At 36.6% G+C, this 18382-nt stretch overlaps 2 protein-coding genes across 2 annotated transcripts in view; both read left to right on the top strand.

Moving 5' to 3' along the window:
* Positions 1–6036, top strand: part of LOC111707790 (importin-5) — a 12684-nt gene extending 6648 nt beyond the window's left edge. Inside the window, exons 10-17 of the mRNA XM_023480949.1 lie at positions 746–1080; positions 1325–1520; positions 1867–1974; positions 2645–2963; positions 3212–3351; positions 3637–3797; positions 5196–5415; positions 5729–6036. Of these exons, the coding sequence (XP_023336717.1) occupies positions 746–1080; positions 1325–1520; positions 1867–1974; positions 2645–2963; positions 3212–3351; positions 3637–3797; positions 5196–5415; positions 5729–5812 (1563 nt within the window). The 3' untranslated portion in view covers positions 5813–6036. The remainder of the gene's footprint in view (positions 1–745; positions 1081–1324; positions 1521–1866; positions 1975–2644; positions 2964–3211; positions 3352–3636; positions 3798–5195; positions 5416–5728) is intronic.
* Positions 6037–6598: 562 nt separating this feature from the next.
* On the top strand, positions 6599–17577 carry LOC111707781 (chromodomain-helicase-DNA-binding protein 1). Its single transcript, XM_023480939.1, has 9 exons — positions 6599–7010; positions 8529–8788; positions 10102–11097; positions 11173–11271; positions 11726–11843; positions 12318–12460; positions 12826–15193; positions 16408–16502; positions 16622–17577. The coding sequence occupies exons 1-9, from the start codon at positions 7002–7004 to the stop codon at positions 17397–17399; spliced, it is 4866 nt and encodes a 1621-aa protein (XP_023336707.1). The 5' UTR covers positions 6599–7001; the 3' UTR covers positions 17400–17577.
* The last annotated feature ends 805 nt before the right edge of the window (positions 17578–18382 follow it).

Consider the following 18382-nt stretch of genomic DNA (forward strand, 5'->3'; position numbering starts at 1 on the left):
TAATTACACCATGCTCCTGTTCTCCTATCCTGTTGTTCTATGGTTATGTTATGATTATTTTCAGGACTCCTGGTGGAGTATATAAGAAAATTTCCGATTGTTATGATATTCATATGGTTGCATATATCACATTAATATACAGAGTATATTATATTCAATAATTACGAATATCCAGTGAATCAAGATTAAAAATAAGGGACTTTTTTCTTTTGGTAGAGTTTTTATTTTTTTCTCTTCCTTGACATTTTTCTTCTTTTTTAAAAAAATTTTCTTAGATTATTTTTTTTCTCATTTGGCCTTTCTGTTTTCTTTTAAAGTAATCTTTTTTCGGCTCTTTTTGTCCCAACAAAATAAACTAGATTAGAAATTTTTTACATATTTATCATATCTGGATTTAAAAGTATTTAACGTTGGTGCAGTTTTTATATCACAGGGTAAATCATTCCATGGAGAAACAACTCTTTGGCTAAAAAAATGTTTACGAATATCGGTTCTACAAAATTTGGCACTAAGTGAAATAGGATTTTCTGACATTCTTTTAATCCTATTGGATGTATCTGCTAACATTGAAAACCAAGTACATTTATTAACATTATTAACACCATGAATAATATTATTGATGATATAAGATCTCTTTAATTTCAAAAGTATTTTACGCGAGAAAATAAATTGTTTTGATTGTTTTTAACATTTAATTCGTCATTTTAAAATAGTTTTCCTTTAATTGAACTTGTTTTATTCCCAGGTGATGGAACTGTTACTCTCCAGCCAGGTGAAGGGCGAGGAACTAGCCGAGGATGATCCCCAGATGTCCTACATGATCTCAGCCTGGGCTAGAATATGTAAAATCCTCGGAGCCAGGTTTGCTCCCTATCTACCCCTGGTCATGGGACCGGTGATGAAGACGGCGAGCTTGAAGCCGGAGGTTGCTATGCTGGACAACGATGAGTTGAACGGCGTGGAGGAGGAGACCGAGGACTGGCAGTTTGTCCAGCTGGGGGAGCAGCAGAACTTTGGGATTAAAACTGCAGGATTAGAGGACAAAGCTACAGCCTGCCAGATGTTGGTCTGTTACGCCAGGTAATCTTTCTTCCAATAAACAGGTCTGATATATGTGAGTTGGTCTCTTTCAACACCATAAACTAGACTAGATTTACTTTAATTTGACGTGGGTAAAGGTTTCATTTCCATTCAAGTTTATTCAAGTTTATTAAGAAACCTTTTGCCTGGGCTTCTACAATCTTTGTATCTTCGCAACAATTTTATTCTTTTTTTTGAGTTTGTCCTGGCGTAATAAAACAGAAACTACAAAACTTATGTTTAGAGAGTTGAAGGAACACTTCTCCGACTATACAGAGCAGGTTGTAAAGCTGATGGTTCCCATGCTGAAGTTCTATTTCCATGACGGGGTTAGAACTGCAGCAGCAGAATCTCTTCCCTTCCTTCTTGAATGTGCTAAGATCAAGGGTCCTGCCTATCTCCAGGAGATGTGGGGCTTCATGCTTCCAGAACTTCTCAAGGTATGTTTTTTTTATGATTGTTATTAACTCCGCAGCTTCAGGGGTGTATATTAGGTCTGACACTCATTCCCCCCCCCATATTTAATTTTCAAATAATTTTTATCCCACTTACGCAATTGAAAAATATACACCCCCGGACAGGTTTTGATGCTTTCTAAGGGTACTTCAAAAAGTTACTTCCCCCCTTATCTTAATTTAAAGTTTAAGCGTTTTTGCTAGAAAAGCCACCTTTTTAATTACATTGTATTGTAGGCCGTTTTTCTCGGGCAGAGAAATGCTTAACTAGAAATCATCCCCCATTACTGAACCAAATCGCCCCACTGTCTTCTACATAATCCTATTCTAGGCTACAGAAGCTGAACCTGAGAATGATGTGTTGGCTGAGCTGCTGGCGAGCCTGGCTAGATGTATTGAACTACTTGGCAAGGATTGTCTAGGAGTCACAGGATTAGAGGTTAGCTTCTCACACCATACAAACACAGTTATCTACAGATTAAACAATGAAATATTAAAGGGATTTTCGACGTATTTTCTTTTTATCTTAGTCTATCAGAAGTACAAAATATCTTTTATTTTCCATCTTAAAACGCATTATTTTCTATTGTGGTTGCACAATAGGAGTTACTTGGGTTACTCTAAGAAGGAGGAAATTGGCAGATAGCAATAAGATTGTAGAGTGTAAAACGACAAAAGCTTCTTGATTGCTGTCCGGATAAAGGCTGAGAAGGTACCGTTGTGTATCAGGCATGTAAACTTTACAATGAATGGTCCCTTGAAGTTACGTCTACAATCCCATCAGTTTAAACAAAAGTAATTCAACTTAAAGATTTTTGATAAACTGGGGAAAAATGGAAAAATTGAACATCAAAAGCCAAGTTTTTTTCATTCTATTTTGATACTTTCTCCCCAAATCCATTTATTCCTCTCTAAAAATAATTTTTTCCCCCCAATCTAGCGAACTTCTGGGGGAAATTTTTATTCTAAAAAAACATCCCTGTCTATTTGACAAATATAGCTATATCCATATTAGAGCTAATCACTTGTCAAACAAGATGATGAATGCTAATAAAAATTATCCTCTGGACGGTTTGTTAGATGAGATTGTATCAAGAATATTTATCCAGGAAACTGTTGTTCTTCTCGACAAAACTATGACAGAGCATTTCCGTCGCGAGGAGGAGAGAGCTGGTAAACGGGCAGGAGGCGAGGAGGACTATGACGAGGGAGTAGAGGAACAACTAGAGGACGAGGATGACGAGGATGTATATATCCTAAGCAAGGTTGGAGACGTGATTCATGCTATGTTTGTTACACACGGAGAGGGATTCCTCCCGGCCTTTGAACGTCTTCTCCCTCTGTTCAGTCGGCTTCTTGAACCTACACGACCCTGGTCTGATCTACAGTGGGGACTTTGTATATTTGATGATCTTATAGAATATACAGGTGAAGTTTCAGTTCACTATTATCTAGCGGCCTAAAAATACCTCGTTAATAAAAAGATTTCCAATCCTTCAATTTTTTTGTTGATCGTATTGTTATTGAATTTGTAATTACATCGCTCAAATTTAGTTTTGTCTTGGAACCTTTTAGAACAAAGTTGTGGCATTGGACAAAGTCTTAGTAAAAAAAACATCGAGGACTTCAATCCCAATCGGTAAATTCCATATTTGTTATATTTTTTTTTTGTGTAGGTGGCACCAGCCAGAAGTACCAGGAGGTGTTCCTGGCCCGCCTACTCAGCTGTGTATCCAGTACTCAACCAGAGGTTAGACAAGCTGCTGCATACGGTTGTGGAGTCCTGGGACAATGTGGTGGACCTGGATACGCCCAGGTATACGCAATACGCAGTTCTAACCAAGAATAATCAAACATATTCAATAAACAGAAGTTACCCACATACATTGAGAGTTTAAAGACGACTTATTTTTTATAATATCTTTTGGCCTTGGGTAACCACATTTATAGCACCCAGTAATCAGCGTAGCGTTTTATTTGATTTTGAAATTAAGAAAAAATGTGAAACTTTTGTAATTAAAGAAAGATATTTTTGTTGCCCTCTTATTTCTTTTTGTTGACTTTGTTCTATCTTGGAACTAAATTGATTTGTTTCTTCTAGATCGCCAGTCAAGCTGTACCTCTTCTCGTGGACATCATTCAGCATGGTGAGAGCAGACAACCCGAGAACATAAACCCTACAGAAAATGCAATCTCAGCTGTTACAAAGATTTTAAAGTTCAATGGATCTGCCTGTAACCTGGATTCAATTCTTCCAGTTTGGTGAGTTAGACGCAGTAGAATTATTATATTTGCTTTAATTAAGAACACACTCAAATTGGAGGTGAACAATGAACATGCAATGTTAAGGGTCAAGACAAATTGTTGAGGTCAAGAGTCATGGTTTAGGTCAAGAAACATGGTTGAGGTCAAGAAGCATGGTTGAGGTCAAGAAACATGGTATAGGCCAAGAAACATGGTTGAGGTCAAAAAACATGGTTGAGGTCAAGAAACATGGTTTAGGTCAAGAAACATGGTTGAGGTCAAGAGTCATGGTTGAGGTCAAGAAACATGGTTGAGGTCAAGAAACATGGTTTAGGTCAAGAAACATGGTTGAGGTCAAGAGTCATGGTTTAGGTCAAGAAACGTGGTTGAGGTCAAGAGTCGTGGTTTAGGTCAAGAGTCATGGTTTAGGTCAAGATACGTTGTTGAGGTCTAAAGACCAGGTTAAGGCCAACGTACATGGTCGAGGTCTATAAACATGGTCATCCTACGTTCATGGTTGATGTCAATATTCATGGTTGAGTTCAACATCATGGTTGAGTTCAACATTCATGGTTTTGTTCAACATTCCTGATTGAGGTCAAAATTCATGGTTGAGGCCAACATACATGGTTGAGGTCAATACAATTGTTGAGGTCAACATATATGGTTGAGGTCAACATATATGGTTGAGGTCAACATAGATGGTTGAGGTTAACATACATGGTTGAGGTCAACATACATGGTTTTGATCAACATTCCTGATTGAGGTCAAAATTCATGGTTGAGGCCAACATACATGGTTGAGGTCAATACAATTGTTGAGGTCAACATATATGGTTGAGGTCAACATATATGGTTGAGGTCAACATATATGGTTGAGGTCAACATACATGGTTGAGGTCAACAAGCATGGTTCAGGTTATGGTTGAGGTCTAAAGACAATGTTAAGGCCAACAAACATGGTTGAGGTCAACAAACATGATTGAGGTCAATATACATGGTTGAGGTCAACAAACATGATTGAGGTCAACATACATGGTTGAGGTCAACATGCATGGTTGAGGTCAACATACATGGTTGAGGTCAACATACATGGTTGAGGTCAACATACATGGTTGTGGTCTATATACATGGTTGTGGTCTATAAACATGATTGTGGTCTATGAACATGGTTGAGGTCAACATTCATGGTTGAGGTCAACATTTATGGTTGAGGTCAACAGATGTTTGAGGTTTACGTATATACATGGTTGAGTTCAAAACACATTGATGAGGTCAATATACATGAATGAGGTCAACATAGTTAGTGTCAATACTTGTTTACAATCATTATTCCTGGTTGTGATTAATAAATGAACAAAATTTTAAATAATGTTAATTTGTTTGATATCTTTCAACAATAAACTTTTCATTTAGGTTTTCTTGGCTTCCAGTGACTGAGGACACTGATGAGGCTCCTTATGTTTACGGGTTTCTAGCTGATCTTGTACAGGCCAATAATACACACATCCTTGGACCTAACAATTCAAATCTTCCCCGGGTTGTTGCCATCATAGCAGAGGCGATAGCTTGTGAAGTTCTTCGTCCTGAAGCAGAGGAAAAGCTTAGAATAATCAACATAGTTAAAGAAGTTTCGGTAATACATTAACATTATCTGGTCAGGGGGGGGGGGGGTTATGAGGTCATAGGATTTGAAATTGTAAACCTTTAAAATCTCAAAGGTAATTTAAAACTGAGGAAAAGACAAAATGATTAATTCTTTGTTGGGTAAATGCTGGCTACTCACTAAGGGATTAAAACTTTTTTATTTCAAATCTGCTCATAACTCGCTTAGCTGACGGGTTGATTTATAGTAGAGCAGAGTATTAGGCAACCAGTCTGTTGAATCATTTCTAAACCATTACATCATAATTTCTCAAGTATCGTTATTAATATGAATTTATGTTCAGGGCAATCCAACTGTTTTCGAAGCTTGTGTTTCTGGTCTGTCGGAGCCTCAGAAGAAAGCAATTCAGGAGATTCTAACCTCCTAGTAGTTAATACAAATACAAGATTGCTGATAACTGTAGTCTCTGCTGTATGCAATAAGCTGTGATAGTGGGCGTGGTCAGCTGCTCCTCGACTCCACCCACACCCGGAAAAGCAATCACCAGCTCTACAGTCATGTCAGCAACACGTGCTGATTATTCAGCGAGCACGATTAACCTTGGAGCAAATTTTTGTATAAATATGTTGCAGAATATATATTCTTTTTTGACTTTGGAGATTTCAATTTGTATCCCGTGAAATTTATATAATTTTAAGTGTTTGTATGATGAAGTTCATGTTCCAAAGACAATGGAAGCATAAATGAAAGCTTAAAATTCGAATTTGGCGGGTAATTTCAAACCGGAAATACGTTAACTGCTATTTTAAAGCAGAATGAAGCGAATGGAGGAATTCGTTAAGTACAAATGAATCTCTTAGTTTTTTTCTAAATAAGCCAAATACTAAAATGGCAATGCCAGCATTGTTCGGAAATATGAAATGTTGAATATTAAATTGGAATATATAATTTAAAACTGAGACTTGCCTATATTCAAGACCCGGGTGCCTAAAATCTTTGAAGATCGAAAACTTTATGTATTATAATATGTCAAATCACTTTGTTATAAGGCCGGAGTGCTGCATTTCTATTAAATTTGAATTTTTAACAAATTCCTAATTAAATTAAGTACTTAATATAATAAGAACTTTGAAACTTGAGAAAGCCAGAACTCGGCGGGGTTTAAAAGTTAAAGAGCGCGTCGTCTCATCCCACCGCCTAACCCACCTCCTTTCATCCTCTTTCTCAAACATGGCGGATCAGCCGTTCAGCGTTGAACTATTCTCCGTTTGAAGCGTAATTATTTCTGGGAATTTCAAGTTCTCTTGATTTTTTTCAAGGTCAATAAAATCTTTTTAACTTTTTCAGACCTATGTAATTGCATAAAACTTCGTCTATCTATTAGTTTTCATTATATTCTGATCCTGGTACTTTAAGTGGCGGAAGAGGTATTTAAACTGAACTTAAAGTCAATGTTTTGATTGGAATAAACTGAATTATGAAGAACTTCGGGATCAATCAGATCTCCTTTGCGTCCTAGATCCCTGGGAAGGATGCAGGAATGGTCGGAGACCACGTGCCAGTACTTTCTTTAGAAGTTTTGTTGAGAAATCCTGCCTTAAACTGAATCTCTAGTAATGAAAGGGGTAAGTACCCTCAATATTCACATTATATTTAATAATTTTATCCGTGATTGCTTAAACCCTACGTGGGTTCTTCTTATACATCCTTCCCGCTTCAAAATCTTGGAGTTTAAGTAAGTTTTATCGTTTGAAACTAGTTAGAACCATCAGAGGTCAACCTTCAAACAAACATTTAAAGGTCAAAGGGTTCGAGTACAACGCTGGAATCTGTTTAACGCACTCCTTGTACCCTCCGCCCCAGATATATCCTGGAAACGGGAAATTTCATAGGGGACCCATCTCTGATAATTTGAGATTTTTGATCAATTCCATACTTAGAAAAATTCTGATCGATAGTAAAATGGTTATTTTTCAATTTAATAGATTTCACCAGCTTTCTGGTATAATACCAATGTTCTGCTTTCAACTATTATCAAGCCGACTTTTCGAATCCGCCGTTTTTTACAAAATGATTCTCCGGAAAATGTAAGTTATTGGACATTGTTCACTCGTGTTCTTTTCCTATCATTGAAATTTTATCTAAAAGTCATGAAAAGCACTAAAATTCTTCCCATTCATTTCATATTTCGGGTTCAAGCTCAATAATTTAACCAGTGATCAAAGATATGAATACGAAACTTAGTCAAATGATACCATGATGATAAATTTTATATTTGAACAGCTGAAAGATCATAAGGAAATACTAAATATCATCATTTTCAATTCTAATTAACGATGCTCTTTTATTTCATATTTTTTTCTTCGAAATTATAGGAAAGGTCAACAACGGTTTGTTCTTAATTTTCCTTAATCATATAATTCTGGCCTTTCAATTTAGCGCTTAAGTGCCTGCAAATTTTAATTTAATTTATTATTAGATTTTACTGGAAAACGGGATTGAATAAACTATCTTAAATAATTAAAAGTTTTCAATATTTAATTCGTCACTATTACGAACTGCTGAATAGTATTTATCACAGTTTGAATATTGTTATTATTTAAAAATCAGTAACTAGATCCATTGAATAGGGATACATGGTTTTACCGGGTAGACGTGGTTCAACCACTTACTTTCAGCTTTAGCTGGGGCTCAAGAGAAGTAGTTGAACTACGGCTCAAATCTGGTTGATTACATATTCTAGCTATCGATTCTGCAATGCAAATTAAACATCATGGTTTCATTATTTATCTGAATATAAGACAAATTATATATTATTAAATGGATATCCATATTGCAGCACGCGCTCTTCTGTATTGGAGAGAAGAAAAAAATAATAACAAAATTGTAGAGAACATTTTTTTGTTTGCGTTAATCTTTTGGTCATAGCTTAGAGCAACAAATCATTCCTTAGGTCAGTTAATGCCGAACCAGTAGGGCTAAATATGGTTATACAGCCAAAGTTATTTTGAGCATTTCACCAATGGGCCAAGGCATTCTGTGTTCTTGCAGCCATCTTCTTTTTCTCGAAAAGTGACATGCTTGACCTTTTTTTTCTTGTATTGTGTATACCAACAGGTTCTCGATATAATTATTATTTTCAGGGAGCTGCGGGTAGTTCCTCTGGATCTGAGGACAATGGATCCTCATCAGGTTCTGGATCCGGTTCTGAATCCTCCGGCTCGAGTAGCCTCGGCGGAGATCAGGTGCCGGTTAGCCGGAAACCAGGTGGATCCTCCAAACCGGATTGGCAGGCGGACCCTGAACTGTATGGTATCCGTCAATCCGGGAGATCAAAGAAGGAGCCTGAGAGATATATTCCTGCCAGTAGCGACTCCGATGATGGTTCTAAAAAGAAACGAAGGTACACATTTCAGGGGACTTAGTTCCTAAACTAACACTTGGCCCATTTCTAACACTGATTGTTAGAAATGGGCACAAATTGAAAGACTGGGTTTTTTTGGATCACGGCCCATATCTAGATTAAAAGTCGTTAATATAAACTAATTTTAAACTTCTTTTTAAAAACAAAATTATAAGAGGACAAAGTCAGGTTTTCCATTTTCGAACATATCCTGAATTTGAAAAATTCATCGCGTTTTCGAGACAAAGCTTTCCCGTTTTTCGGTATAATCCGCAATTCATAACAAAGCACACTTTCATTACTTTCAAAATAAATCACTAAAAACATATATTATCTTATGAATTTTTTCTAGAATCTAAGTTTTATCTGTTTATTTTCAAGCATTTTAAACAAACAGTTTCCCGCATTTCTAGGTAAAGTTAAGTAAGAACAAATGATATTAATATTTTTATTTCTCAATGCTGAAATGATTTTCAAATTATTAAACAAGTTTGTTTTTATTTCTTATTCTGGTTATCTAGATGTGTTACGTAAGTGCGTCAATGCTTAAACATTTATATTGATATGAATTCCGGAAATTGTCTCAAAATCAGGATATGTTCTGAAAACGCGACATGAGCTAAAATCCGGTAATAGTTTCAAAATATGGATTTGTTCGAAAATGAAATCAAGAATCATCAAAAACTAATTCTCACGCCTTATTAGTTATTATTATTTTAAAATTGACATTTATTGTTTCAATATATAGTTTTAGCCATTTAAAAAATATATGCAGCGTAATTTTGTTTTAATCGTCTTGGATTTTAAGATACACTTGAAAAAGATAACTTTGCTGATTATGCCCATTTCTGACACTCAGTGTTAGAAATTGGCCAAGTCACGTGTTAGTTTTGGAAGTAATATCCCCTGTATTTGTCTTTAAAGCCATAAGATTCTTATTTGTTAGGATTGAAAGATTTTTTAAGTGGCGTTGAAATAAGTAAACCTTAAAATATTTTGAGTTCGGTGTTTAAACAAATATTGACAAAAATTGCAACGTTTTAAACAAAATTCATAATGTTTTCTTAATCGCAATGAATATCCAGATGTGTCAAGCAAGAGAAAGTTAAAAATTAAATGTTTTCGTAATTTTCATGTAAACAATTTTTTTGTAATCCGATGCCTACGATTATTATATATGCTTATACAACTAATTTCATTGATTTAATTAAATAACTTAGAAATCTTGCTTTGCCTTGAAATCTAAATTTTCTTTTTTTTTAATTCTACCATTATTTTTTTATTTGAAGTAGTAACTAAATCATTTTTTTTAGGAAAAAATCTTCAAGTGCTGCAGAGGGGTTCTCCGAATCTGAATCTGAGTGGGACGATGAAGATGGTCCTCGACCTAAAGCTGGACGAAAAGCTAGTGCTCGGAAACCTACGAGGACGAACAAGCCTAAGCCTAAAAAGAAGAAAGTAAGTTCTGACGAAGAGAGTGAGTCTGAATACGACTATTATCGTCAGAGTGACCGTAGTCGAGCCGGAGCCACTGATAAACCTAGCTACGTTGTTCCGGACACTGACGAGGATGTGGACGAGGATACGGTACAGTCCTGGACTATCGAAGGAGAGGAGGAGACCTCTGATCTTGTTACTGTTGACAAGGTTCTGGATAGTAGGCAGGGTATCCCTGGTGCTACTGGACCAGCAACTACGGTTTACAGTGTTAAACAGAACGGAGATCCGAACGAGAACTGTGACACGAGTAGAGATGATCTTGAACGACAATATCTTATCAAATGGAAGGGATATTCACACTTACACAACACCTGGGAATCGGACGATTCATTAGAAAAAATGTCGGCTAAAGGACTGAAAAAGATCGATAATTACATGAAAAAACAGCAAGAAATCTCCCAATGGAAAAAATATTCTAATCCTGATGACGTGGAGTACATGGAGTGCCAGATGGAGATGGAGCAGGAGATGTTGAAAAGTTACACCACAGTGGAGAGGATCGTAGACCGACAGATGTCGGATGGAGACGCTGAGTTTCCTGATTACTACGTGAAGTGGAAAAACCTACCTTACTCCGACGCCACCTGGGAAAGTGGAAAGTTGATCGAGGATGATAACCAGGAGCTGATCCGACAATACAAGATGAGAGAGGAGAGTAGATACACGCCCAGTAAAACTAACAGAGTTCTCAAGCATCGTCCCAAGTTCATTCGGGAGGAAGAGCAACCTGAGTTTATTGGAGATGAAACTCGTAGGCTCAGGGATTACCAGCTCCAGGGTTTAAACTGGCTAAACCACTCTTGGACTAGGTAACTCTTCTACAATCTACATGTAAAATTAATAGTTCTTAATATTGTACGAATGTTAAGTATATTCTTTGTTAGATATAATTCTGTGATATTGGCGGATGAGATGGGTTTGGGTAAAACTATTCAGACAATCTCGTTCCTTTACTACCTTTTCCACAAATACCAGTTGTATGGGTAAGTCATAAGACTTTTAAAGACAGGATTGTACAATAATGGTAGGCACAGTAAGGGAACTACTAACATGTCTTACAACCAAGAAAACCCGGACGTAATTGTTCACTTGTTAAATTAGTTGCGTAGTTGTATAAGATACAATTGTCTGCTTCCAACCAAACAAAACATATCTGTAACTACATTTTGATTTGGGTAATTTTAGAATGAACTTGTGTTTAAAGGGGGTTTCTTGATGATTGAATTTATTGGTAGTAAATTTTGATCAATGTTACGCAGAACAGCCAGGCACCAAGTCGTGCAGCGTATTTTTAAAATAGTTATGAGCACTAATCTTTTTTTCTTCAATTCTTATCTTCAAGCATTCTTCTGTTCTTATTAAAATTGTTAACAACTTAAACTGGAGATTTTTATTTATTGAAACCGTTCTGTATTTAACTAAAATAATTCCATTTAGTCCGTTCCTGGTTGTAGTCCCCCTTTCTACTCTGGATAATTGGCAAAATGAGTTTGTAAAGTGGGCTCCGGATATGAATGTTCTCACTTATATTGGCGATGTAACCTCCAGAACTATAGTAAGTTTTATCTTGTCACTGTTTTTATTTATGTATTAATTAACCTGTTTTTTCCGATTTCCTACATGGAACCACGAAATTTTAATTTTTAAGCTCTTTATCTTGAAGATTTTGGTTTATTTTTTGAGATTTTTATGTGAAAAGTTTGACGAAGGTTAAAATATCAATGTTGATTCTTTACTTGTTATTTAAAAAGCCGTATTTGTTGAGGATTGTGTGACGCAACAATAAACGATTTATGTCTAATGCGTAGTAAACTCTGTTTATGACAAATTCCTTTATCCGGAATACAGTTAATATAGATTAGCTTAAATTCTGAAGTTGGAAAAAAATTTGAGTACATATATAAAATACAAAAAGAAATACTTTCAGTTTTTATTCCAATAAAACACTTCTGCCAACCTCGCGCTAGAACGTTAGTTGTTCTTATTGAGAACTATGAACTAAAATCTAGGATTTATATTTTTTGTTTAGATAAGATCTCGTGAGTGGATTCATCCAGGGAATAAGAGAACTAAATTTAATGCGCTTCTCACCACATACGAGATCCTGCTCAAGGATAAGGTTGAACTTAATTCTCTCTCCTGGGCCGTCTTGGCCGTAGACGAAGCTCATAGGTATAATTACATTCAAATCTATATTTGTTTCTAAAATAGGTATAATTACATTCAAATCTATATTTGTTACTAAAATAGGTAAAATTACATCAAAGTCTATATTTGTTTCTAAAATAGGTATAATTACATTCAAATCTATATTTGTTTCTAAAATGCACAGTATAACAATTTTTACAATAAGTGATGATTTATTGTATTTAAGTAAAATAGCAAAGTTTAAAATTTTAAACTCAAATTTACCAACATTAGTAAAATTGTGCTTCATTGGTTCTTACGTAAAACAAACATCACACCCCACCAAAAATTAATAAATATTAGATTTCACCTTAATAATTTATTACTAACTTAATTTTGCTTTAATTTAGGCTAAAAAACGAGTCTTCTCTTCTGTATCAAACCTTGGTGACGTTTGATGCTAATCATAAACTTCTGATCACAGGAACTCCTCTACAGAACTCAATGAAGGAACTCTGGGCACTCCTTCACTTTATCATGCCTTTAAAGTTTGATAATTGGGATGAATTCAACGAAGAGCACGGCGGAAGAACGGCGGAGAGAAGAGGTTATACGAAACTACACAAAATCCTTGAACCTTTCATTCTACGCCGTGTCAAAAAAGACGTTGAGAAAGATCTTCCCTCGAAGGTTGAACAGATACTTCGTGTTGATATGTCCCGGTTACAGAAACAGTACTATAAATACATTCTTACTAAAAACTATTCTGCTCTGATGCGTGGTAACAAAGCGTCCACGGTTAGTTTTGTCAATATTGTTGTTGAATTAAAGAAATGTTGTAATCATGGATTCCTGACCAAACCTCCTGATGAGCGTGAATCAGGTGGGACAAGGGAGGAGAGAATGCAGAAATTGCTTCGAGGAAGCGGGAAACTTTTACTTCTTGATAAACTTCTGGTCAGGTTAAAGGAGACAGGACACAGGGTTCTTATATTCTCCCAGATGGTCCGTATGCTTGATATTCTTGTGGATTATCTAGAACTTAGAAGATTTCAGTTTCAAAGACTAGATGGAGGAATCAAGGGTGAGTTGAGAAAAAACGCCATCGAACATTTTAATGCTCCTGGTTCTACTGATTTTTGCTTTCTCTTGTCTACCCGGGCAGGAGGCCTAGGAATTAATCTAGCAACAGCAGATACGGTCATTATCTTCGACAGCGACTGGAATCCTCAGAACGATTTGCAAGCTCAGGCTCGAGCACACAGGATAGGACAGAAGGAGCAAGTGAATGTGTACAGGTTGGTCACCAAGTCAAGTGTAGAAGAGGAGATCATAGAACGGGCCAAGAAGAAGATGGTTCTGGATCATCTTGTCATTCAGAGAATGGACACAACGGGTAGAACGATATTTAAGACGGGAACTGCGGAAAAGCAAGGACAACCATTTAGCAAGGACGAACTCAACGCTATTCTCAAGTTCGGAGCTGAGGAGCTGTTTAAAGAAGATGACGAGAAGGAAGGGGACGAACTTGTCTGTGATATCGATGAAATATTGAAGAGAGCTGAGACTAGGACGGATGAACCGATGGAGGATGAAGACGGACTCATGTCGGCCTTTAAGGTAGCAAGTCTTGCAGTAGACGAGGACGAAGCTATTGAGAGTGCATCATCAACGAAAGAAGGAGGAATTCAGAAACTGTGGGATCAGATTATCCCTGAATCCTATAGAACTGAACTTGAGGAGGAAGAACAGCAGAAGGAACTGAAGGATCTTTACCTAGGCCCAAGACAGAGGAAACCTGTTCACGGAGGGGAAAATAAAGAGAATGAGAATAAACGAAAGGGAACAGAAAGTGATAGCGATGAAGATGACGACCCTGAAACTCCGCCCAAGAAGAAAAGGAAAACAGAGTCCGTTAAGGGATTCAACGACACTGAGATCCGTCGGTTCATCAAATCCTACAAGAAGTTTCCTCTGCCTTTGACAAGAATGGAGGATATCGCCTTGGATGCTGATTTGACTGAGAAACCAATCCATCAGCTTGTTGAGCTAGGGAGACATCTTCATGATACCTGTGAAACTGCACTAAAAAAGGAAACTGACTCCAAGAAAGTTTCCTCGGTGAAAGTAGGAAAAGTGGCTGTGAATGCTAAAACTTTAATTGAAACTGAACAATTACTTAGATCTTTAGGAAAACTTTTACCGACAGAGAAGAGTCGACGCTTGAAATGGATGTTGGATTCTCCGGTGAAAGATGCACATTTCGACGTAGACTGGAGCGCAGAGGATGATAGCAAACTACTGGTAGGAATCTACGAACATGGATTGGGTAGTTGGGAACAGATAAAAGCCGACAAAGATTTGAATCTGGAAGGAAAAATACTTCTCAATGCCAGCTGCAAACCACAAATCAAACATTTGGACGTTCGAGCTTCGTATCTTCTCCGGGTCCTATCAAGACTAGAGGGGAAAACGAAATCCAAGAAACCTGGTAGATTAAAGATCAAGAAGGTAGAGGAACCTGGAAACAAGGAGTACAAGTCCAAGGAGATTGTCGAGGACGATGATAGTTCTGAAAATGAAGATAAATCTGAGAAGAAGAAAGAGAAGAAAAAGAAATCCCTTCCTGCCCCTGTACACTTCGGTAGCAACGAACCTGTGATAATGGGAGAACTAGATCCTGCAGTGTTTAAACAATGTAAGGAGAAAATGAGGGATGTTAAGAAGTCTCTGAAAGCTCTAGATAGACCAGATCCAGAGCTGTCGCAGAATGATCAGGTAATACTTATTTCGGCGCTAATTTTATTTGTGAAAAACATTTTTGCAAAATGTTCAATATTTACAACGAATTCAAACGTCATGACTAAATTAAAAAAAATCGTTCTAGTAAGAGCTGAGCTTAAAAATTTTTAAATGAAAGGAATTTTGTTAGAATAGTAAAACAAATCTTGGGTCTATTTTGTAGGATTGACCAATGAGGAGAGATAAAATGATGGACTTTATCCGATTCTAATTAATTATGTCCATTCTCTTTGTTCGTCTTTACACTGCGTTTTAAGTTATAAGGCAATTAGATTTTTAAAGGTTTAAAGGGAAAGGAAAATTTTTTTTAGAAAATTGTTTTTTAAAAATTTGACTTAATGATTCCAAACATTTTATCAAAAAAATTAAACATTTAAATCATTTTTTTTTGCAGAATAGATTAAAAAACTCAATTTTTTCAAATAAAAACGACATATTTTAACCTCCAGGAGACTCTTGTTCATGGAATTGGTTAGATTTTTATTTGCTATATCCTATCACTAGCTTCAGCTGTCTTTATAACAGCCAACAGCCCACACCTCACTGTAAGCTATAATGCCTACCAGAGTGGTAAACTTACTTCTTCAGGACGGCAAACGAGTTCCTTATGGGATTTAAATCGGGACAGTTTGCCTTTTTGACCTTAATTTTTTTTTGTCACTGAATCCTTGGTTAGCAAGCCAACCCATGCTCTTCCTAGATGCATGCCAGGGGGCATTGTCTTGTTGGAATACAAGCTTTTTTAAACCTCAGAATTCAGATTTCTGTACCAAAGCATAAAATGGTCTTCCCGGAATTTGTTTTTTTTACCCTTCACTCCAGATCACCTTTATTTCTCATGTTTCTGTGATTTAAATGACCAAGTTGTGGAAACTTGCATGATAATGTGATACTCCTTGAAAGTACAATTTTACACTTAATGTGTACTGTGTACAACTCAAGTACACAAAATGTTTTACACGTGTCAAAACCTGAAGGAAAACCTTTTTGTGTACAATGAAGAATGTAAATTTGAGTCGGAATTTAAAAAAGGTAATCGCATAATAACTTGAAACGCAGTGTAGTTTTTCATATTATGTTGTTCATCTCCTATTTTCTTTATATCGACAATCCATGAATATATAATAGGATCAAATCGGTTTCTTCCCTTGTGTCTTATTTTTTGTAATGATTGTGTTTTCTATCTCTAGGTTATCCAGACTAGACAGTGCTTAATCAAGATTGGAACTCATATAGACTCAATCTTAGCGGAGATGAAGGAGGAAAAAGCGAGAGAATGGAGAAGGTGTGATTTTTAGTCTTTAATTCTCTAAACCTAGTTACATAGGTTACATTATTTTCACGCTGTTATGTTTACCTTGCTACATACCCTTAATCTTTTTTTATAACATTGTTTTTTTTCAGCAATTTGTGGTATTTTGTGTCCAAGTTCACCGAGTTTGACGCTAAGAAGTTGTTCAAGTTGTACAGGCATGCGAAGAAGAAGGAAGGGAAGAGAGACGAGGATGGAAAGGTTAAAGAGAAGAAGAAGAAAAAGCATAAGGAGAAAGTTGTGAAGGAATCCCGTGGTTCTGTGGAAAGGACTGAAAGAGTACCTGGAGATAAACCGGATAAATCTGGAAGTAGAAAAGATAATGGTAGAGCTAGTGGATCTAGTTCTGTAAACGGACAAAGTTCTAACGGTCAACCGTCTCATACTTATGATAAAAGTTATGACAAGGGAAGAGGCTATAATAACGACCGTCAAAGCTATGGCCAATCTTTTAAGAACCGGCCTGACGGTCATAGACCAGAGGGAGTTCGGAGAGAGAATGACAGTTACAGTGGTGCTGATGGACATAGAGGAGGACGAGGAGGCTGGGGAGGCAACTATCATGGAGGACGGGACCGGGACAGAGGTTATGGAGGATTTGGGAGGTATAACAATCGCAGAGATTCTTTCGGAAACGGAGGCTACAGAGGAGGTGGTCACCAGGGCTGGAGGCAGGATCGGAGGCAGGATTTTGACGGGCATAGGGATAAGTATGATAGTAGGGATGGACATGAGGGTAGAGAGGGATATGAAGATTATCGAAGCAGGGATGGATATGAGGGGAGTAAGGACGGGTTTCCTCCGAATCGTGATTTGGAGAACAGCAGAGATTATGATGGGGTTGAGGTTAGAGACGCCCAGGATGCCTAGTTTTCTACAAAGATGTTGCTTAGTTCACTGCGGACTGTGCTCGAGCTGTGAAACCTTGTGTTACCAAGGTTATAAACAGATGTAATTTTGCTCCTATTGTCGATATAATATACATTCACATTCATTCTGTCATACAAGTTGTTATATTTCTCGAGTAATTATATCATGTTAAACATAATCCATTTTTTATTTACCTAAACCACGATCATGTGGATACTTGAATTTGTGACGACTAGACGTATGTATAAAAATTTACCTGTGTCATTATGTTGATATGTTAGAGATATAAACAATAATAGTTAATTCATGATAACAATAAGCTAGTTTTATATCTTTGCCTTTGCTGAAAAATGTAGAAAAGATGAGTAGTGAGACCAGAGCATTTGCTGATGATATCTGAGCTGATCTGCTAGTATAAACCCCGTGAAGAGATGTAGACTTGATTTAAGATGATTGCGCTGAAGAGATGAACTCTACTACAATTGTTGATTAAACAAAGTCGCAGACTATGTGCTTCATTCTGATCTATCATCGGATAAGAATCTAGACATCTTTCCTGCTCCCAAGTACATCATTAGGTCGTACTTTCGTTGGGTTTATATCAACTAAAAGATGGCCTATAAATCTTTAATATTTCCAAAATCAGAATCACTCCATTGGTTCTTTCCTTCTTTTGCAAGGTTTTGCTTGGTTTCCTTCCTGCTCATACGAAAATTTTGAGCAAAAGGGCTGTTGTAGATATTTTTCAGTCTGAGGACCTAGTAAAGTAAACAAATATTTATGCCATTTTTGTAAGCTTTTTTCTGGAACATCATAACTTGCCTAAGCATACAAATTCTTCGTTTCGACACTAATATGATGTTTCTCTAATATTTAGCACAATTTTGTGTCTGACGAAGCATTTTCTAGTAAAATGTGCTTACATGTGTCTTGTACATAAACCTTGATCTTAGCCTCTTATGTTGATTTTTTAAGCTTTTCTC

The sequence above is a fragment of the Eurytemora carolleeae genome, unplaced genomic scaffold (genome assembly GCF_000591075.1).
Source record: "Eurytemora carolleeae unplaced genomic scaffold, Eaff_2.0 scaffold105, whole genome shotgun sequence".
In the NCBI taxonomy this organism is placed as follows: domain Eukaryota; kingdom Metazoa; phylum Arthropoda; class Copepoda; order Calanoida; family Temoridae; genus Eurytemora; species Eurytemora carolleeae.

Bases quoted from the DNA above. Each gene is read 5' to 3' on its own strand.
- LOC111707781 (XM_023480939.1), top strand. The intron at 11,844-12,317 runs GTAAGTTTTATC...TTTTTTGTTTAG, and splicing joins ATGTAACCTCCAGAACTATA to ATAAGATCTCGTGAGTGGAT. The intron at 16,503-16,621 runs GTGTGATTTTTA...GTTTTTTTTCAG, and splicing joins AAAGCGAGAGAATGGAGAAG to CAATTTGTGGTATTTTGTGT.